The following is a 23,235-nucleotide window of genomic DNA, read 5'->3' on the forward strand; positions in this document are numbered from 1 at the left end:
GGGTTTGATGTAGTCTCAGTTGTTTATTTTTGTTTTTGTTTTGGTGTCATCCATGAAATCATTGCCAAGACCAGTGTCATGAAGCTTTTTTTGTATGTTTTCTCGTAGAAGTTCTATAGTTTCAGGTCTTACATTTGAGTCTTTTTAATCTGTTTTGAGTTGATTTTTGTAAGATGAGTTCAATTTCATTCTTTTTCATGTGGATATACAGTTTTCCCAATGCCGTTTGTTGAAGAGACTATCATTTCCCCACCATGTATTTGTGGCACACTTGTTGAAGATCAGTTAACTGTATGTGTGGATTGATTCTATAGACTTGTCTTTTTGTCGATACCATACTGTTTTGATTACTGTAACTTTGTAATATATTTTGAAATTAGGATGTGTGATGCCTGCATGAAATGGTGTCTTTTGAATTGTGAAATTTCTAAATTTTGAAGTCTAATTTATCATTTTTTAAATAGCATGCTTTTGGTGTCATGTTTAAGAACTCTTGTCTAATTGATATCAGAAAGATTTTCTCCTGTTTCTTTCAAATGTTTTATAATTTTAGCTCTTATATTTAAGTCTAACCCTTTTGAGTTAATATTTGTGCATGGTGTAAGGGTCTAAATTCATCTTTTCCCATGTGGATAGCCTGTTTTCCTAGTGAAAAGACTATTCTTTTCCCAATGAATTGCCTTGGATCCTCTGTCAAAGATTTATTGACTATAAATGTAAGGGTTTATTTCTGGATTCTCAAGTCTGTTCTGTAGATCTGTATAATCTATCCTTAATATACTAGTACCTCACTGTCTTGACTACCTAAAGTTATTGAGTTTTGAAATTGGGAAGTGTAAATTCCTGACAACTTTGGTCGCCTTCAAAATTGTTTTGGCTATTCGAAGTTATTTTAGTCTTCCTAGTTAGCTGAGTTGTTTGGAAGAATATCTCTAAACATTTCTTAGCAGGTAGTTTGCTTTTAGTTATCTCTTTGCTGCTTATTTTTAATGGTACTGCATTGTGATCAGATAACATTGTAGTAATTTCTGCTGTTTGGAATTTATTGAATTTTTTTATTCTTAGATGTGATTATTTTATGACTATTCTATGACTTTTTGAAAATAATAGTCTTTCTTGGGACCATGTTCTACAATGTCAATTAAATCAACCTTGATACTTGGTTTTTCAAGTTCTATGTATCCTCCCTATTTTTGCTCATTTTGGTCATTTTGGTTTTGATAGTCTTATACTGGTCTCGCACAATGATTGCATGTGTATTAACATTTGTTAATTTTATTCTTTTTAATAGTTTTTGTTTTCTTCATCTCAGTGCTGTGTTATTAGATGAATTCCTATTGTCTTCTTGGTAGATTGTTCCATTTATTACATAAAATATCCTTCTGTTTAATATTGTTTTCTTTTAACCTTAATTTTATTTTGTCTGAAATTTAAATTGGGCATCTTGTTTTGTTAGTATTTATCGGATTTGTCTATCCTTTTGTCAAACAAGCCTTTAAGTGATAACGGTATTCCTCCTGTGCTATGGCTAGAATATTGTAATTGTTTAATATGCATTGAATTTTTGGTATAATCATGTTAGCAGAGGAAAATCTTACTTTGTGGTATTATTTTAACATGGCTTTTTTCTTTAAAAGATGGTCTGGATTTCTATTATTCCTCAAAACAACATGCTCAGAAGATGGTAGAATTTCTTCAGTGTACGGTTCCCACTAGGTATGTTTTGAACATACATGTGATTAAATCCAGGGAACTGGGAATGAACTTAGGTCACATCCATTCTTCAGGCTTTGGCATCCTATCTTAAAATATTTAAATTATAGTAGGGATACTTACACAGTCAGTAAGTATTTATTGGATTAACCATTTTAAGGGAAGTATTAGCCAAAGAGCATTAACAATCTCTTTGGGGAGCTAGACCTCACCCCACAATAGTAAGCACTGTAGTACTGAACCACTGATTGAATATGTTTAAATAAGCGAGAAGAAAAACGGGGGTAGAGGACTTTGGGGAGAAACTTCATGGAAGAGGAAGAACTTAAGCTCATAAAATGGGGAAATTTTCAAAAGTAGAGTTTGTATTGAAAAGTGAGATTAGTGTGAACAATGACTTTGGGCAGGCATTAGTGTGGCTTTTAATGGATGCTATATGTAGACTAGATTGGTCTAAGCCAAGGGCATGTTTTGGAGGTTTTCAGTAGGTAAAGTTGAAAATAGGTAGGGTGCAGTCAGATTGGTGAAGTTTTTAAATGAAGTGGACGAAATGAGGGTTCACCATAGCAGGCATTGCTGTTTCAGACCTTGGACAGTAATGATTTGTTTTGATGTTTATATTCTCAAGACTTGTTACAAGTAAGGACCTTTGTTTTTTTATATGATTAACTTTTTCTCTTAACAGATACAAAGCCTCACAGAGACTGATCTCTCAGGATGTCCATAGTAACACATACAATTACAAAAGCACTTTTTCTGTGGAAATTGTTCCAATATGCAAGGTACTTTTTCTCATTTAATTAATCCATGTCCTTCTTTCTTTTTTTTTTTTGCCATACGTGGGCCTCTCACTGTTGTGGCCTCTCCCGTTGCGGAGCACAGGCTCCGGACGCGCAAGCCCAGCGGCCATGGCTCACTGGCCCAGCCGCTCCGCGGCATGTGGGATCTTCCCAGACAGGGGCACGAACCCGTGTCCCCTGGATCGGCAGGCGGACTCTCAACCACTGCGCCACCAGGGAAGCCCAGCTTAATCCATGTCCTTCTTAATTGGTTTATATGTAATTATTAGGTCCTGGTTTCCTTCTGGGATTGGTTAAACATTTAGAAAACCTCCTTCTTAATGGTAGCTGACACATTTCAGCCATGTTAAAAAGATGTTTAAAAGTAATCATGCTTAAAATTATAAATTTTTGGTGTACTAATTAAAAGGCCTGGTTGCAGTTTTTATGGTGCGAATTCCTTAAACTTTGGCAGTCCTAGTGGACACTTGACAGTTCTGTGAAACTTTGAATACAGGAAATTACTTTAAAATAATTATCAGTGAACCACTTTGTGGAATATATGCAAACTGGATTTTGGCATGATAAAATTAAACAGTATTGTGGAAAGGAGATCACAGAATTATTTTTGTGATTTTTAAAAAAATTTATTTATTTATTTTTGGCTGTGTTGGGTCTCTGTTGCTGCACGTGGGCTTTCTCTAGTTGCGGCGAGCGGGGGGCTGCTCTTCATTGTGGTGCGCGAGCTTCTCATGGCGGTGGCTTCTCTTGTTGTGGAGCATGGACTCTAGGCACGCAGGCTTCAGTAGTTGTGGCATACAGGATTAGTTGCTCCGCAGCATGTGGGATCTTCCTGGACCAGGGCTCGAACCCATGTTGCCTGCATTGGCAGGTGGATTCTTAATCACTTCACCACCAGGGAAATCCTTGTGATTTTAAAAATATAATCTGAATAACACTTAAGACATAGATTATCATTTCATTAATTGTACTAAGGTAAAACTCTGCTTCAAAAATATAAATGAATTAAAATTCAACAAATAGTTATTGAGGATCTATTGTATAGAAGGCTGTGTGTTAAGGATTAAGTACTAGAGGTCTCTGCCATGTAGGAACTTGCATGTCCATGTTTAAATCACTAATAATAAATGCCATAATTTATTGTGAGCATTCTACATAAAGTTATTATCTCTTATACTTATTATTATAAGTATATTTCACCTCTTCAAGTCTCATAACAACGGGAGTAAATCATATCATCATTTGAAGATGAGGAAATTGAAGCTTGGGGAGGTTAGATGACTTGCCCAAAGTTACATAACTACAAAATGATGAAGCCAGGATTTGTGTCTAGGTCTGTGACTCTGAGGCTTTAAAGTTATCACTAATTTATGGTGTAGCACAGTACCAGGGATGAAATGATGGCTTAAAACCAAGTCAGCAAATTTTTTCTGTAAAGGGCCAGATAGTAAATATTTTCAGCTTTTAGGCTATATAATCGGTTTTGCAATTACTCAACTGTGCTGTTGTTGCACAAAAGTAGCCATAGATAATAGGTAAATGAAGGGCTGAGGCTGTGTTCCAGCAAAACTTTATTTACAAAAATTTGGCCTGAGGATCTTATTTGCAGACTCCTAGTTTAAAACAGTGAACATTTTCCTGGTGTAAAACTGGGGAAATATGAATCTAGGTGTGAGGGCATATTTAGGCCATGTGTATTAAGTGCTTTGAGAGACTCATATAGGTATCTGGATAAATACACAGTGTAAAGAAGTTTTTTCATTAATCTTTGGAGACTCTTACTACGTTAAAAAAAAAAAAAGGAAAAGGACTGAACTAGGTGCCATTAGGGAGGCACAGAATGTTCCTTCAGTGGGGGAGGCTTGTGAACAGATACAGCTTAAAATACAACCCAGATCCTTTTTATATTTCAATAACAGCTTAAAAGCAGTAAACCACATTGTTGGTAATACTTCCTGATGCACACATAGGCATATGTGCTTTTAAGGGGGCATTAGATCTTTGATTTCATATTGGTACATGTAGACAAGAAGGAGGAACACGTGGCTCCTCTGAAATTAATTTTTTTTTAATAATGGTTATGTTTTTTAAAAAAATTATTTTTAGCTGTGTAGGGTCCTCATTGCTGCATGAGGGCTTTCTCTAATTGTGGCGAACGGGGGCTTCTCTTTGTTGCGGTGCGTAGGCTTTTCATTGCAGTGGCTTCTCTTGTTGCAGAGCATGGGCTCTGGGCGCGGGCTTCAGTAGTTGTGGAACGCAGGCCCTAGAGTACAGGTTGTGGTGCACCACGGCATGTGGGACCTTTGCGGACTAGGGGTCAAACCCGTGTCCCCTGCATTGGTAGGTGGATTCTTAACCACTGCGCCACCAGGGAAGTCCCTGAAATTAATTTTTATAGAGATTAAATGAAGGCACAAATAGATTAGAAAATCACTCTCCTTCTGGTGTTTATAATACTTTGCTTGGAATGTAAACTATATTAACATAGAGTAAAAAGCAGGCGTTCACACTTTAATAAAATTGAAACAAACTTAATAGTTTGGTGAAGAATCTGGAAAATATTTTTTAAAGCATTTTTATTAAGACAGATATTCCCATCTTAAGAAGATGTAGCTTATTTTCTGTTTCTTTAAGGTCTGATTCTTTTTTTTAGGCCCTTTGTTGATACATAGAATTAAAAATGACATTTTGGTTTGGGCAAATGCGCTTGGATCAGCTTTACATTGATGATTGTTTACTGGAGACTGTTACTTAGGATTTCCTTCATACTAAATGTTAGTTCTTACGCCTAGGATAATGTTGTTTGTCTGTCTCCAAAACTGGCACAAAGCCTGGGAAACATGAACCAGATTTGTGTGTGTATTCGAGTAACCAGCGTCATCCATCTCATAGATCCAAATACCCTACAAGGTAAGTTTTCGAAGCTATTTGCCTTGACAGTTCTCTCCAGCAAGCAGTAATAATTTGTTAATGTTGTTAATTTTATTAAGCATTCTTAGTAACATTGTTTTAAAAAAGTACTATACAGTGGTTAAAATTTTTACCATACGGTGTTTTAAAATACTGGAATTTTTAAAGCTTTTAATAAGTTATCCTTGTATTTTTTTGTTTGAAGAAAGATTTCTGTGAACTTTTAAATTTTTATTAGTTGTATTCCATTTAGAGTATAATTGCTTTACAATGGTGTGTTAGTTTCTGCTTTATAACAAACTGAATCAGCTATACATATACATATATCCCCGTGTCTCCTCCCTCTTGCATCTCCCTCACACCCTCCCTATCCCACCCCTCTATGTGGTCACAAAGCACTGAGCTGATATCCCTGTGCTATGCGGCTGCTTCCCACTAGCTATCTATTTTACATTTGGTAGTGTATATATGTCCATGGCACTCTCTCACTTCGTCCCAGCTTAGCGTCCCCCTCCCCGTGTCCTCAAGTCCATTCTCTATGTCTGCATCTTTATTCCTGTCCTGCTTCTAGGTTCTTCAGGACCATTTTTTTTTAGATTCCATATATATGTGTTAGCATACGGTGTTTGTTTTTTTCTTTCTGACTTACTTCACTCTGTATGAGAGTCTCTAGGTCCATCCACCTCACTACAAATAACTATTTCGTTTCTTTCTATGACTGAGTAATATTCCATTGTATATATGTGCCACATATTTATCCATTCATCTGTTGATGGACACTAAGATTGCTTCCATGTCCTGGCTATTGTAAAGAGTGCTGAAATGAACACTGTGATACATGACTTGTTTTGAATTATGGTTTTCTCATGGTATATGCCCAGTAGTGGGATTGCTGGTTCATATGTAGTTCTATTTTTAGTTTTTTAAGGAACCTCCATACTGTTCTCCATAGTGGCTTTATCAATTTACATTCCAAGCAACAGTGCAAGAGGGTTCCCTTTTCTCCACACCCTCTCCAGCATTTATTGTTTGTAGATGTTTTGATGATGGCCATTCTGACCGGTGTGAAATGATACCTCATTGTAGTTTTGATTTGCATTTCTCTAATGATTAGTGATGTTGAGCATCCTTTAATGTGTTTGTTGGCAATCTGTATATCTTCTTTGGAGAAATGTCTATTTAGGTCTTCTGCCTATTTCTGGATTGGGTTGTTTTTTTTTTTTGATATTGAGCTGCATGAGCTGCATGTATATTTTGGAGATTCATCCTTTGTCAGTTGCTTTGTTGGCAAATACTTTCTCCCATTCTGAGGGTTATCTTTTGGTCTTGTTTATGGTTTCCTTTGCTGTGCAAAAGCTTTTAAGTTTAATTAGGTCCCATTTGTTTATTTTTGTTGTTATTTCCCTTTCTGTAGGAGGTGGGTCAAAAAGGATCTTGCTGTGATTTATGTCATAGAGTGTTCTGCCTATGTTTTCCTCTAAGAGTTTGATAGTGTCCAGCCTTAAATTTAGGTTTTTAATCCATTTTGAGTTTATTTTTGTGTATGGTGTTAGGCAGTGTTCTAATTTCATATTTTTACATGTACCTGTCCGGTTTTCCCAGCACCACTTATTAAAGATGATGTCTTTTCTCCATTGTATATTCTTGCCACCTTTACCAAAGATAAGGTGACCATATGTGTGTGGGTTTATCTCTGGGCTTCCTATCCTGTTCCATTGATCTATATTTCTGTTTTTGTACCAGTACCATACTGTCTTGATTACTGTAGCTTTGTAGTATAGTCTGAAGTGAGGGAGCCTGATTCCTCCAGCTCCATTTTTCTTTCTCAAGATTGCTTTGGCTATTCAGGGTCTTTTGCATTTCCATACAAATTGTGAAATTTTTTGTTCTAGTTCTGTGAAAAATGCCAGTAATAGTTTGACAGTAATAGTTTGACAGTAATAGTTTGACATTGAATCTGTAGGTTGCTTTGGGTAGTATAGTCATTTTCACAATGTTGATTCTTCCAATCCAAGAACATGGTATATCTCTGCGTCTCTTTGTATCATCTTTAATTTCTTTCATCAGTGTCTTATAATTTTCTGCATACAGGTCTTTTGTCTCCTTAGGTAGGTTTATTCCTAGATATTTTATTCTTTTTGTTGCAGTGGTAAATGGGAGTGTTTTCTTAATTTCACTTTCAGATTTTTCATCATTAGTGTATTGGAATGCCAGAGATTTTTGTGCATTAATTTTGTATCCTGCTACTTTACCAAATTCATTGACTAGCTCTAGTAGTTTTCTGATAGCATCTTTAGGATTCTGTATGTATAGTATCATGTCATCTGCAAAGAGTGACAACTTTACTTCTTCTTTCCTTTTTGGATTCCTTTTGTTTCTTTTTCTTCCCTGATTGCTATGGCTAAAACTTCCAAAACTATGTTGAATAATAGTGGTGAGAGTGGGCAACCTTGTCTTGTTCCTGATCTTAGTGGAAATGCTTTCAGGTTTTCACCATTGAGCACGATGTTGGCTGTGGGTTTGTCATATATGGCCTTTATTATGTTGAGGAAAGTTCCCTCTATGCCTACTTTCTGCAGGGTTTTTATCATAAATGGGTGTTGAATTTTGTCAAAAGCTTTGTCTGCATCTATTGAGGTGATCATATGGTTTTTCTCCTTCAGTTTGTTAAGATGGTGTATCACATTGATTGGTCTGCGTATACTGAAGAATCCTTGCATTCCTGGGATAAACCCCACTTGATCATGGTGTATGATCCTTTTAATGTGCTATTGGGTTCTGTTTGCTAGTATTTTGTTGAAGATTTCTGCATCTGTGTTCATCAGTGATATCGGCCTCTAGTTTTCTTCTTTTGTGACACCTTTGTCTGGTTTTGGTATCAGGGTGTTGTTGGCCTCGTAGAATGAGTTTGGGAATGTTCCTCCCTCTGGTATATTTTGGAAGAGTTTGAGAAGGATAGGTGATAGCTCTTCTCTAAATGTTTGATAGAATTCGCCTGTGAAGCCATCTGGTCCTGGGCTTTTGTTTGTTGGAAGATTTTTAATCAAGTTTCAATTTCAGTGCTTGTGATTGGTCTGTTCCTATTTTCTGTTTCTTCCTGGTTCAGTCTTGGAAGGTTGTGCATTTCTAAGAATTTGTCCATTTCTTCCAGGTTGTCCATTTTATTGGCATAGAGTTGCTTGTAGTAATCTCTCATGATCCTTTGCATTTCTGCAGTGTCAGTTGTTACTTCTCCTTTTTCATTTCTAATTCTGTTGTTTGAGTCTTCTTCCTTTTTTTCTTGATGTGTCTGGGTAATGGTTTATCAGTTTTCTTTATGTCATCAAAGAACCAGCTGATGTTTGCTATCGTTTCCCTCATTTATTTTTCATTTATTTCTGATGTGATCTTTATGATTTCGTTCCTTCTGCTAACTTTGTGGGTTTTTTGTTCTTCTTTCTCTAATTGCTTTAAGTGTAATGTTGGTTTGTTTGAGATGTTTCTTGTTTCTTAAGGTAGGATTGTATTGCTGTAAACTTCCCTCTTAGAACTTCTTTTGCTGCATCCTACAGGTTTTGAGCTGTCATGTTTTAATTGTCATTTGTTTGGAGGTATTTTTTGATTTCCTCTTTGATTTCTTCAGTGATCTCTTGGTTATTAAGTAGTGTATTGTCTAGCTTCCATGTGTTTGTATTTTTTACAGATTTTTTCCTGTAATTGACATCTAGTCTCATAGCATTGTGGTCAGAAAAGATACTTGATATAATTTCAGTTTTCTTAAATTTACCAAGGCTTGATTTGTGACCCAAGGTATGATCTATCCTGGAGAATGTTCTGTGAGCACTTGAGACGAATGTGTATTCAGTTGTTTTGGATGGAATGTCCTATAAATATCAATTAAATCCATCTTGTTTCATGTATTATTTAAAGCTTGTGTCTCCTTATTTATTTTCATTTTGCGTGTGCTGTCCATTGGTGAAAGCGAGGTTTTAAAGTCCCCTACTATGATTGTGTTACTGTCGATTTCCCCTTTTATGGCTGTTAGCATTTGCCTTATGTATTGCGGTGCTCCTTCATTGGGTACATAAATGTTTACAATTGTTATATCTTCTTCTTGGATTGATCCCTTGATCATTATGTAGTGTCCTTCTTTGTCTCTTGTAATAGTCTTTATTTTAAAGTCTATTTTGTGTGATATAAGAATTGCTACTCCAGCTTTCTTTTGGTTTCCCATTTGCATGGAATATCTTTTTGCATCCTCTCACTTTCAGTCTGTATGTGTCCCTCGGTCTGAAGTGGGTCTCTTGTAGACAGCATGTATACTGGTCTTGTTTTTGTATCCATTCAGCAAGTGTATGTCTTTTGGTTGGAGCATTTAATCCGTTTATATTTAAGTTAATTATTGATATGTATGTTCCTATTGCCATTTTCTTAATTGTTTTGGGTTTGTTATTGAAGGTCTTTTCATTCTCTTGTGTTTCCTGTGTAGAGAAGTTCCTTAGTGTTTTTTGTAAAGCTGAATTTTTTGTGGTGCTGAATTCTCTTAGGTTTTGCTTGTCTGTAAAGGTTTTAATTTCTGCATCGAATCTGAGATCCTTCCTGGGTATAGTAATCTTGGTTGTAGGTTTTTCCCTTTCATCACTTAAAATATGTCCTGCCACTCCCTTCTGGCTTGCAGAGTTTCTGCTGAAAGATCAGCTATTAACCTTTTGAGGATTTTGAATGTTATTTGTTGTTTTTCCCTTGGTGCTTTTAATGTTTTTTCTTTGTATTTAATTTTTGATAGTTTGATTAATATGTGTCTTGGCATGTCTCTCCTTGGATTTATCCTGTATGGGACCCTCTGCATTTCCTGGACTTGATTAACTATTTCTTTTCCCATATTAGGGAAGTTTTCAACTATAATCTCTTCAAATATTTTCTCAGCCGCTTTCTTTTTCTTTTCTTCTTCTGGAACCCCTATAATTTGAATGTTGGTGTGTTTAATGTTGTCCCAGAGGTCTCTGAGCCTGTCTTCAATTCTTTTCATTCTTTTTTCTTTATTCTGCTCTGCAGTAGTTATTTCCACTATTTTATCTTCCTGGTCACTTATCTGTTCTTCTGCCTCAGTTTTTCTGCTATTGATGCCTTGTAGAGAATTTTTAATTTCATTTATTGTGTTGTTCATCATTGTTTGTTTGCTCTTTAGTTCTTCTAGGTCCTTGTTAAACATTTCTTGTATTTTCTTCATTCTGTTTCCAAGATTTTGGATCATCTTTACTATCATTATTCTGAATTTTTTATTCAGGTAGACTGCCTATTTCGTCTTCATTTGTTTGGTCTGGTGGGTTTTTATCTTGCTCCTTCATCTGCTGTGTGTTTCTCCATCTTCTCATTTTGCTTAACTTACTGTGTTTGGGGTCTCCTTTTTGCAAGCTGCAGGTTTGTAGTTCCCGGTTTTTGGTGTCTGCCCCCAGTGGCTGAGGTTGGTCCAGTGGGTTGTGTTGGCTTCCTGGTGCAGGGCACTGGTGCCTGTGTTCTGGTGGATGAGACTGGGTATTGTCCTTCTGGTGGGCAGTACTGCGTGTGGGGTGTGTTTTGGGGTGCCTGTTACCTTATTATGGTTTTAGGCAGCCTCTCTGCTAATGGGTGGGGTTGTGTTCCTATCTTGCTAGTTGTTTGGCATTGGGTGTCCAGCACTGTAGCTTGCTGGTCGTTGAGTCGAGCTGGGTCTTAGCGTTGAGATGGAGACCTCTGGGAGAGTTTTCAAAGCCTTTTGATATTACGTGGAGTCGGGAGGTTTCTGCTGGACCAATGTCCTGAACCTGGCTCTCCTACCTCAGAGTCACAGACCTGACACCTGGCCAGAGCACCAAGACCCTGTCAGCCACATGGCTTTTGGGGCCGCCATTGTAGATGAAAGTATAGGTGGAGTCTGAGTGTCTGAAATCTGCCTGCTGCCTTGCTGCTGCTGAAACCCTGGAGGCGGGCTCAGACGCTCTGGTCGTTCACCTGGGACTGCATTTAATGGCTTTTGAAATACTTCAGTTCTTTTGTTCTTTAATGTTCTTTGTTTATTCTTAGTTGCAGATATTGATGGCAACACTTTTTGGAGTCACCCTTTCAATAGTTTATGCCATCCCAAACAGCTAGAGGAGTTTATTGTTATGGAATGCAGCATAGTCCGAGATCTAAAACGCAATGCAGGTGCTGGAATGATATCAAAAAAGGTAAGTTCCATCCTGCTTACCTCCCCCTAGCCCCCAACTTACTGTTTTAGTTTCACTCTCTCTCTCTTTTTTTTTGTATCTTTGTTTTTAAAAATTTGTTGGTAATTCCAAAATGTGGTTCCAAATAAGCTAACAGCACATTCAGTTAAAAATGCATTGTGTGTTTGTATAACATTTGCTTTTAACATGTGGTCATTGTGGTGAAAACTGTCAGACTTATACTATCTAGTAAGTTAACTTTTCCTCTTTAATATTGGAAAAATTAAAAAAAATATTATTATGAAAAAGCATTTCCTTTCCTTTTGTACAGAAGCACCAAATGACAAGCTTAACCCTCTTTTGCTTTTTAAAAAATTTCAAACATGTTGAATTAAATATATATATATTATCACTAATTACTGAATACTTCAATAATCATCTCTAAAACATAGAAACATTTTCTGTATAATCAAAGTACTATTATACATATAAACTGCATAGTTTGCCAGATTTCCTTATTTGTCCCAAAGTGCCTTTTATGGTTCATTTAAACCAGTGTCTAGTTGGGGACTGTATATTGAATGTGAATATTGTACCTTTTAAATATTTAATAACAGCCCCCCCTTTTTTTCTCATTCATTTTTTTATGATACCAACTTCCTAATGCAACTAGGGCATTTATTTATCTTGTGGATCTAGTGTTATTGTTTCCTCATGATGTCATTTTAAAAAAAAATTTATTTATTTATTTTTGGCTGTGTTGGGTCTTCGTTTCTGTGCGAGGGCTTTCTCCAGTTGCAGCGAGCGGGGGCCACTCTTCATCGTGGTGTGTGGGCCTCTCACTGCCGCGGCCTCTCTCATTGTGGAGCACAAGCTCCAGATGCGCAGCCTCAGTAGTTGTGGCTCACGGGCCCAGTTGTTCCGCGGCATGTGGGATCCTCCCAGACCAGGGCTTGAACCCATGTCCCCTGCATTAGCAGGCAGATTTTCAACCACTGCGCTACCAGGGAAGCCCCTCATGATGTCATTTAACTTGCTTCGTACTCTCTTATATGTCCTTTAAACTGGAAAATGGATCTAAAGTCCTATTTACGTTTAGGTTAATTTTTTTTTGGCAGAACATTTCAGAGGTGATGCTATGTACCTTTTATGATATATCAAGAGGCAAGTAATGTTTGGCTGTTTATCTGATAGCCAGGTGTCTCCATTGTAATCTAAGAATTTTTTCCCTTTGCTACTACCCTGCCTCCCTTCTCCCTCCCTCCCTCCTCCCTCCCTCCCTCTCAGATGGCCTCAAATGTAGCCAGTAGGAGCCCCTTCAGAATAGTTTCTATTTCCTTCAAAAAAATATTTTTTAATGACTTACTTTTTTTAGAGCACTTTTAGGTTCGCAGCAAAATTAAGAGGAGGTAAAAGATTTCCTGTATACTCCTTGCCTCCACACACGCATAGCCTCCACCATTATCACATGCCCTTCTCCTGCCAAAAGAGTGGTACATTTGTTACAATTGATGAATCTACATTGACACATTATAATCACCCATTGTCCATATTTTACATTAGGATTCCCTCTTGGTATTGTACTTTCTATGGGTTTGGACAAATCTATAGTGACACGTATCCATCATTATAGTATCATGCCGGATATTTTCACTGCCCTTAAAATCCTCCGTGCTCTGCCTTTTCATCCTTCCCTCACTCCTAACCCCTGGCAATCACTGATTTTTTGTTTTTTTTTTTTAATACTGTCTGTATAGTTTTGCCTTTTCCAGAATGTCATATAATTGGGCTCATACAGTCTTTTCATATTGGCTTCTTTCACTTAGTAATGTGCATTTAAATTTTCTCCATGTATTTTCATGGCTTAATAGCTCTTTTTGTTTTAAGTGCCAAATAGTATTGTTTTGATGTACCACAGTTTACTCATTCACCTACTGAAGAACATATTGGTTGCTTCCAAGTTTTGGCAGTTATCAATAAAGTTGCTATAAACATTCTTTTGCATGTTTTTGTGTGGACATGAGCTTTCAGCTTCTTTGTGTAAATACCAAGGAGCATTGGGTAAGAGTATGTTTAGTTTTGTAAGAAACTGCCAAACTGTCTTCCATAGTGGTGGTATCATCTTGCATTCCCACCAGTAATGTATGAGAGTTCTTGTTGCTCCACATCTTCACCAACATTTGATGTCAGGATTTTGGATTTGTCAGTGTTTAGGGCCTTCCTAATAGGTATATAGTAGTATCTCATTGTCATTTTAATTTGTATTTCCCTGATGACACGTGATGAGGAGTATTTTCTCTTGCTTATTTGCCATCTGTATGTCTTTTTTGGTGAGGTGTCTGTTAAGGTCTTTGGCCCATTTTTTAATCAGGTTGTTTTCTTATTTTTGAGTTTTAAGGGTTATTTGTGTATTTTGGTTAAAAGTCCTTTGTTAGATATGTTTTTTGCACATATTTTCTCCCAGTGTGGTTTATCATCTTATTCTCTTGATATTGTCTTTCATAAAGCAGAAGTTTCTAATTTTAATGAAGTCCAGGTTATCAACTATTCTTTCATGGATCCTGCCTTTGTTATTGTATTGAAAAAGTCATTGCCAAACCCAAGGTCAGCTAGATTTTCTCCTTTGTTATCTTCTAGGAGTCTCATAGTTGTATGTTGTACACTAAGGTCTATGATCCATTTTGAGTTAATTTTTATGAAGGGTGTAAGGTTTGTGTCCAGATTGACTTTTTTTTGTTTTGCATGTCAATGTCCAATTATTCTAGCACCATTAGTTGAAAAGACTGTCTTTGTTCCATTGTCAAAGATCAGTTGACTGTATTTATTTGGGTCCCTTGTCAAAGATCAGTTGACTGTATTTATTTGGGTATATTTCTGGGCTCTCTTATTTTGTTCCACTGATGTATAATATTTGTTTATTCTTTTGTCAGTACCACACTGTCATGATTACTGTAGCATTATAGTAAGTCTTCAAGTTGGGTAGTGTCAGTCCTACAACTTTGTTCTTCTCCTTTAAACTTGTGTTGACTGTTCAGGATCTTTTGTCTTGGTATAACTTTAAAAGCAGTTGTCGATATCCACAGAATACCTTATTGGAAATTTTTTTAAATTGAAACATACTTGACATACAACAGTATGTTATTTTCAGGTGTACTATACAAGTGATTTGATATTTTCATGCATTATGAAATGATCACCATGATAAGTCTAGTTACCATCTGTCTCCATACAAAGTTACTACAGTATTACTGACCATATTCCTTATGCTGTATATTATGCCTCTGTGGCTAAACTTGTTGGGATTTTGATTGGAATTGCATGAATCTGTAGGTCACGTTGGGCAGAACTTACATCTTGACAATATTGAGTTTTCCTGTCCATGAACATGATTTGATTTTGATTTTGTTCATCAGAGTTTTGTAGTTTTCCTCATACAGATCTTATACATATTTTGTTAATGAAATACACCTAAGTATTTCATTTTTGGGGGGGTGCTAATGTAAAAAGTATTTTTAAAATTCAAATTCCACTTTTTTATGTTGGTATATAGGAAAGTGACTTTCGTTTATAACCCTGTATCCTATAACCTTGCTATATTCCGGGAGCTCTTTGGTCCGTTTACATTTTCTATGTAGATGACCATGTCATCTGCAAAGATAAGTTTATTTTTACCGTTCCAATTTATATATACCTTTCATTTCCTTTTCTTATCTTTTGTATTAGCTAGGGTTTCCAGTAAGATATTGAAAATGAGTAGTGAGAGGGAACATTCTTGCCTTGTACCTGATCTTAGTGGGAAAGCTGCAAGTTTCTCACCATTAAGTATAATGTTAGGTTTAAGGTTTTTTTTAATAGATATGCTTTATCAGGTAGCGGAAGTTCCCCTCTATTTCTAGTTTACTGAGAGGTTTTTTTTATCATGAATGGGTGTTGGATTTTGTCAAATGCTTTTTCTTTATTGATATCATCATGTGATTTTTTTTCCTTTTTAACTTGTTGATTGATTAATGGGCTACATTAATTTGATTTTCACATGTTGAACCAGCCTTGCATACATGGGTTAAATCCCACTTGGTAATGGTGTACAGTTCTTTTATGCTTTGTTGAGGATTTTTGAATCTGTGTTCATGAGAGATTGGTCTGTGGATTGCTTTCCTTGTAATGTCTTTGTCTGGTATTGGTTATAAGGTAATGTTGACCTTGTAAATGAGTTAGGAAGTATTCCCTCTGTTTCTGCCTTTGGGAAAAGATTCTAGAGGAATTGTATAATTTCTACCTTAAATGTTTGCTAGAATTCACCAGTGAATCCATCAGGGCCTGGTGCTTTCTATTTTGGAAGATTACTAATTATTGACTCAATTTCTTTAATAGATATAGGTCTATTCCTTTGTTCTTTTGACATGACTTTCCTAGTCTTTGAAAGCATCCTTACTTGGTGGGACAACACCACAACATTTCGGTGTTCCAAAATCACAAAATCACATAATTCCTACCCCATATCTGAAATCAGGTGTTTCTTCAAGGATGTAAGTCTGATTTCTTCTACTATAAAATAGTATTTAGAGGCCCCCCCCAAACTGTATAGTAGCAGTGCTCATTTCTATTGAGTGCTATTTCTATTGAGGTAATATTGTGTCCTGAGACAAAAATAACTTCCAATAACTTGAGAAAATCAATGGGAATGGAAGAATTACTTTTCATATTTTTAAAATAAAAAATTTGATGATATGATTAAGAACAAACGTTTAGGGTTTCCCTGGTGGCACAGTGGTTAAGAATCTGCCTGCCAATGCAGGAGACACGGGTTTGAGCCCTGGCCCAGGAAGATCCCACATGCTGCGGAGCAACTGAGCCTGCGCTCTAGAGCCTGTGCTCTGCAACAAGAGAAGCCAAGACAATGAGAAGCCCGCGTACCGCAACAAAGAGTAGCGTCCGCTTGCATCAACTAGAGAAAGCCCATGAGCAGCAACAAAGACCCAATACAGCCGAAAGTAAAAACAAATTAATAAAGTTATAAAAAAAAAAGAAATGTTTATCATTTAAGCACCACCACTTCCCCTCAGGCATATATAAAACTACTTTCTTGGGCTTCCCTGGTGGCACAGTGGTTGAGAGTCCGCCTGCCGATGCAGGGGACACGGGTTCGTGCCCCGGTCCGGGAAGATCCCACATGCTGCGGAGCGGCTGGGCCTGTGAGCCATGGCCGCTGAGCCTGCGCATCCGGAGCCTGTGCTCCGCAACGGGAGAGGCCACAACAGTGAGAGGCCTGCGTACTGCAAAAAAACCCCCCAAAAAACAAGCTACTTTCTTTGCTTTCAAAAAATGCATTTAGCTAGAATTTAGTGTTTCCCTGGTAATTAGATTTTTTTTCCAGTTTTTTCCTAAATCTGGGACCTGTCTGTTATTTGTTTCTTCCCCTCTCTCTACCTCTTCTTTTCACCTCTTTGAGATCCTTAATTCTATCTATAATTCTTAGTATTTTGCTCTTGATCCCATTTTACTTGGTTCTGTTTTTGTTAGTAAAAGGTATTGGCATGTGCTATACTTCATTCAGCCGGGAAGTTGGAAATGTCAGTTACAATTGCTTGTAAAATTCCATGTTGGAAAGGGACATTAATGGTTTTCTGCTTTAAAAGTTCAAACTTGAGATGATGTTTCCATGGTAAATAGTTAAAAAAAAAAGTTATACCTCAAAATAGTAGACATTCAAAAAACTGATGAAGATTTGGGTTCTGTTGTGGTGGTAGTGGTGCTGCTGGGATTGCTAGATTATTTTCTCTGAAGGCTGTTTTTTTTTAACCTTATGTGTAAAACAAGGGGTTGCTTAAGTTATTTTCTGGATTTAAGATTCCCCTACTTTTTTAGTTATTCTTTTTGCTCAGTCTGTGTTGGCCCATCTCCCTGTGAGAACATTTCTTTTGAAAATTCTACATATGTGTCTGTTTTTAGGTGACGATGTTAATGTTTTATAAAAGCCTTGAATAAAATCTTAACAAAAATATTTATTTTATGAATTACTTATGAGTCTTTTTCTGTACTCATAATTCAGTAATCTGTTAATTTTGACAGTGTTTCAGAGATCTGGAAAATAAAACAATTTCTGTCTTTAAAACGAAAATCAGAAAACCAAAATCAACATTGTATTTAACTATTCTATGAGATGCTTTTTAAGTTATGCCTAGATTATTGAAGAGTTCATTTTCTTTCCTGTTAAGCATACCCTCGGGGAAGTCTGGGTACAGAAAACATCTGAAATGAATACAGATAAGCAGTATTTTTGTCGCACTCATTTGGGACATCTTCTAAATCCTGGAGACCTGGTGTTGGGGTTTGTATTATTTTATATTATTTTAAACTGCCGACTAGCATTGCAGATTTTCTCTGGGAGCCAGCAAAGCTATCTAAAATAAAGTTGTTTATCTTAAAAAGAATTTAAGAGTTCTTAGGAACCATATAGCTCACTTTATTATTGATAACTAAATGAAATTATTAATTGGACAGAAACCCATAGTTATTCCATTTTGGCCATCATCTTAAAGAGTCATTTATTACAAGATTTTGAGTAATTGAACCCTGAAGTAGTATGATTAGATTATGTTTGTAGTTTTTGGGGGGAGCAGGTAGTTTTTTATTATGCATATGCTGTTGTTAAAATATTTCACTTTTAAAATATGGCAGCTATATATGTAACGGGTCTTTATAGGCATAGGATAGTCCATTCTGATGCAGAGCTTATAAGCATGCCTTAAACGTTATTTTTGCTCTTAGGGTTTCAGTTCCTTTTACTAGAGAATGAGGGGTGTTTTGTTTTTGTTGTCTATAAACTGAATGGAACCATGTAACTGAATCCTAATGTTAGACTGATATATAAGTCTGTTTTGCTTCTTTTACAAGAGTATAGTAAGGTGGACAATAATGGATGACATGTGAAACTGAGAGATAGAGTGCATTATTATCTTTACCAGGTCTGTAGAAGCCTGTTCACTGTATAGTACACTGCAAAACTTCTAAAGTGGGAAAGCGTATTAAATGTTTGATCTTAGGAGGAACTGTTAGGTGATCATCTATAAAATAAAAAGTTACATGGAAAGAGTAAGTGTTTTTGTCATTAAGTGTTTCATTGTTTTCATTTCAGGTTTGATTTGGCCAACTGTAACTTAAATGATGAGCATGTCAACAAAATGAAATCAGATAGAGTCCCAGATGTGGTAAGGCTTTAGATTTTCCTCTTTCTCATGTGTTGAAGACGATTGATGTAACTCTTATGAGTAAGATGCATGAGTTCACATTTTTGAAAGTAATCAATTTAGAGGTTTCTTTTGAAATTGCAGTTAAGGTATAATAGCAAAACCTTCATTTAAGATAATTATTCTTAGTGGATAAAATCCAAGATTTATTGAGTTTTTTGGTTGCTCTTATAATCAAATTTTCATTCTGTCAAAATACTTGATAGTATCTTTAGAGTAAAAATAAATTTACAGCTAAAAATGATGACCTTTAGAATTTATCCCTGTTCATTCTTTAAGGCTCAGCTTATTCCATGTATTGTTAAGAAGGCATTTAGAGTTAAAACCATCATTCAGGTTTGAATATAATTGTAGTTGAAAATAATCTTCACAGTGTTAGGTCTTAGAGAAAGAATGTTACTTCTGAAAAAAATCTGTTAAATTCTAACATGAGTTTATCAGAATCCTGAGTAACAGTGAATGTCAAATGTGAAAGACCCTATCTCCTGTTTGCTTTACTTAATCTTTTAAAATAAACATTGATCTCTTTAGCTGTGGGCAAAAATAAAGTCATGGTGTAAGAAAGGCTCCCCTCCTCACCACCCAGTTGTGCTTTTATTAATTAATAAATTAGGAAATAGGAGCATGGTTTCGGTGTAATTCTAAATAGGTGTTTTTCAAAAAGGTCATAAGAGAAGATCAAATGGTCTTACATAGATTTTGTATTATAAAGTTATTTTCATTTATTCCACACTTTATTAAATTGTTCTAGGATATACAGTTGTGAAAATATATATATATAATTCTATAAGTGCTTATTAGTAGGAATGAAAGGGAGAAAAATGTCTGCCTGTAATAATGTTTCAGAGTGATTTATGTGAATGGTAGCTGAAAACGGAACTTTGGTATAAAGGAAGAAAAAAAACCACCAGAAATGAAATTTTTGGTATAAAAAATTTTAATTTTCAGTCACTGGAAAATTTCAGTTAGTAAATTTTAACAGTTATACAAATAATGGCTAAATGAATTCTCATAAAATATTAAGTACATTAATAAAAATGTTAAAAGTTCTCTTGACACCACTTCTTGATCCCTACTCCTTTCCCTTAAGGTATAACCACTGTCATTAGTTTAGTGTCTTCCTGGCATTCCCATAAGCTTTCATTTTAAAAATTTTGTTGGATTTTGAGGACCTGTGTCCTAGTTCCCATTTATTGTAACTTTGCAAATATTTCTCTTACTTTTAGGTGTTAATCAAAAAGAGCTATGACCGTACCAAACGTCAGCGTCGTAGAAACTGGAAACTGAAAGAGCTTGCAAGAGATAGAGAAAACATGGATACAGATGATGAAAGGTCCCACTTTCTTTATATTTTATATGTTGTCTCAAAGGAAATTCTTATGATAAATCTTTATGGGTTTATTTTATCATAAAGAAATAGTCACCACATACTTGCTCCTTGCACTCAGTATTAATTTTCTGTTCTTATCAATATGTTGTTTGGATCAGTATGAACAGATGTAATGACATTTAACACAGATTTCGTTATTATTTCCTGGGTTATGACCTGACAATTGCAGTGTTATTATTGATGATTCATTTGAAAATATAATGAGCAATTACCTTGTGGATATCACAAATAGCAAAGTATTACTTATGATTTAGCATAAAAAGAAAATACCACATTGATATCAAATATGCTGTTTTTCATACAACTTAAGGAGAAATGAAGATACTGTGTTCTAGAAAAGTTTATTGGATGATTGGAAAAGTGGCCTTAATGATGACATTAATGACACTGATGTATAAAAAACCAAAAAGTTTAAATAAAGTTGTGTCATGAAATGTGAGTGGGAAACAGCAATATTTCTAAAATATAGTCTCATAGTATAATTTAAAATACGTATATATAAGTATATAATGTTAAGTAGATATTGTAAGTACATATTTGACTATTTCATCTATAGTCTTAAAGTGTGTGTATTTCAACTTGGCCATACATTTTTTTGGGGGGAGGGTAAAGTATGAAGGGGTCTTGTTATTGTCTTATATTTAATGTCACCTATATTCAGGTGTGTGTTTTTTTAATAATGTAATTTTGAAAGAAAAGAATTTTTAAAAACCTGTTAGTATTTAATTAACATCCATACTTGACCTTCAGTTACTATTTTTAAAGATTTTAATAATTGGAACACACTTATAATGCTGAAAATGAAGAAAACATTAACTTCATACTTTCTTGGTAAAGGTGAAATACTTAAATGTTTCTTTACCCTTCTATAGGCAATACCAAGATTTCCTTGAAGATCTTGAAGAAGATGAGGCAATTAGAAAAAATGTGAACATTTATAGAGGTTGGTGAATTAGGAGTATTTGATTTAAGTTGTAGCTTCTGTAAATAAATATATTAACCCAGTATGAGTATTTTGGTATCTTAAACTCTGATTCCATAAATGACTTTTGTCATATGTCTTTAAAACTACTGTAAACATTTACCCCCCCCAAAAAAATCCCAAACTTGCACAACAGTAAAACTTATTAAAATGTTGTTTACTATACCACATTTGATATCATTTGCATCCTAGCGTGATCCCTTCCTTAATTTGCTGACCCCTATACAAATATATTTGTATATTTCCATAGTTGTATTTGAAATCCTCTTTGTATTTTTTCTTAGATTCAACTATTCCTGTGGAAGGTGACACAGATGATGAAGGAGCACCTCGAATTAGTCTGGCTGAGATGCTTGAAGACCTTCACATTTCCCAAGATGCTACTGGTGAAGAAGGTGAATCGATGATGACATAATGAGATCATGTTGTAGATGGTTTCCACATCCGTAGGCTCAGGATGTTGGACAAAATAATTTTTACTGTCTATTCTGTCTATGCCTTCATATTGAGAGAAGAGAAATTTAGTTTTAAACCTGAATATGACTATTTTGATTGTTCACTTGAAGCACTGATAAAGGTTGATGGCTTTGAAGTTTTAGATTAAAAATGCAGAATGTAATTATTACTGATATTTAGGCCATTTTACATATGGAATTTTATTGGTTTGCTTTTTTATCAGACACTAGTATTTTCACATACGATAGCTCTGGGTTTAAAAGCTCACAAGTTCTGATTCCTTGGAGGTTACCTAAATCTTCAAGCAGAAAACAAGCTTTCATACTCTCTTTATATTGATTGCTTTAGTAGAAGAGCATATGAAGAATCATTTTTAATAAGAACTTGCCATGCACTTAGTCCACTTTAGATCATTTTTATGTCTTTGGGATAGAAAACTTGGGGTTCAGTTTATCGTTGGACATTCAGTAGGAAAGCTGTCTTTTTTATTTGTAATATTTACATCTTCAAAAGCTGTTAAGCTGGAGATTATCTTAATTTTCATTGAAGAAGAAAGTATATTTAAAATATTTGTAGATTTGTAGCAAACAGTATTTAAAGGTTAAATAACAATTTGTACCTTTGTTGTTTTGGCTTGTGCCAGCAGCTTAGTGAAGTAGCTACTTATGTCATAAAAATGTCTTCCTATCACTTCAGGGATTTTACTTTTAAAATTTTGGTTTACAAATTGAGAAGGAATTCTCTTTTTATAAGTTTCTATCACTGAACACATCACTATCAAAAAGAATATTAGAATCCAGCATATAGTTGATGAAGTAATGAAAATGATCTTCATGCTTTATAAAACCACGAATCAGATTTGAATGAGGAATGCCTTCCACATCCTTGAAGGATAAACATTGGCTTGGGTTTTAAAGTGTTCTGAAAATGAAGTATTAAGATCCTATTTCTATAAGCAAGATCAGACTTACTAAGCGCTAATTCATAAATTCTATACATACCACTATTGGAAATTGAGTAAGTGCTGAATGGAACATTTTCCTTTTTTTAAGATCAGACTCCCTAATTCTGAAGTTTTGAATAAAGGCCTGTGCTTTCTAAAGTGGCTTCTATCTGCATATTTAAAGTTTTTACCTGTGGTCTGTGTTTACCTCTTCTATGTCAAGACTTTAAAAAGCATGAAAATAAAAACGTTCTCCCCCTTTTTTGTGTCCTTGAAGTGATTATGTGGGTGTCATATTTAAATTTCATGCAGGTTTCTGAAGTAGAATTAATGTTATTTAAGTATTGTCATATGACTTTCCCACTGAAACATGTAATTTCTCACTAACCTTATTTAGTCTTTCTTGTTTTCATGTTGTGTCTTTATGAGTAATGAAATCTGTTGGTTGAAAGAAGGCTGTGACAAGATGAGGGAGTATAGCTAAAAGAAAAGCTGTTAGCCAAGAGTGCACACAGTTATATAGCCTTGATAAATCTACCATTTTAGAGGATAATTTCCAGGCTTATGTCCCAGAGTTGATACAACTTGAGGATGCTGGTATTAATCAGAATAACAGGAACCTGATTT

General features: G+C 35.4%; 1 protein-coding gene across 2 annotated transcripts in view; it reads left to right on the forward strand.

The window, feature by feature from the left end:
• NMD3 (NMD3 ribosome export adaptor) overlaps positions 1-22,869 on the forward strand; it is a 39,761-nt gene extending 16,892 nt beyond the window's left edge. For both annotated transcript variants that reach the window (XM_082655013.1, XM_082655014.1), the window contains 9 exons: positions 1,638-1,716; positions 2,399-2,495; positions 5,306-5,423; positions 11,466-11,611; positions 17,806-17,918; positions 18,726-18,798; positions 20,064-20,170; positions 21,100-21,170; positions 21,494-22,869. In XM_082655013.1, the coding sequence (XP_082511139.1) occupies positions 1,638-1,716; positions 2,399-2,495; positions 5,306-5,423; positions 11,466-11,611; positions 17,806-17,918; positions 18,726-18,798; positions 20,064-20,170; positions 21,100-21,170; positions 21,494-21,624 (935 nt within the window). In that variant the 3' untranslated portion in view covers positions 21,625-22,869. The remainder of the gene's footprint in view (positions 1-1,637; positions 1,717-2,398; positions 2,496-5,305; positions 5,424-11,465; positions 11,612-17,805; positions 17,919-18,725; positions 18,799-20,063; positions 20,171-21,099; positions 21,171-21,493) is intronic.
• The last annotated feature ends 366 nt before the right edge of the window (positions 22,870-23,235 follow it).

The sequence above is a fragment of the Grampus griseus genome, assembly GCF_964374135.1.
Source record: "Grampus griseus genome assembly, chromosome: 5".
Lineage (NCBI taxonomy): Eukaryota > Metazoa > Chordata > Mammalia > Artiodactyla > Delphinidae > Grampus > Grampus griseus.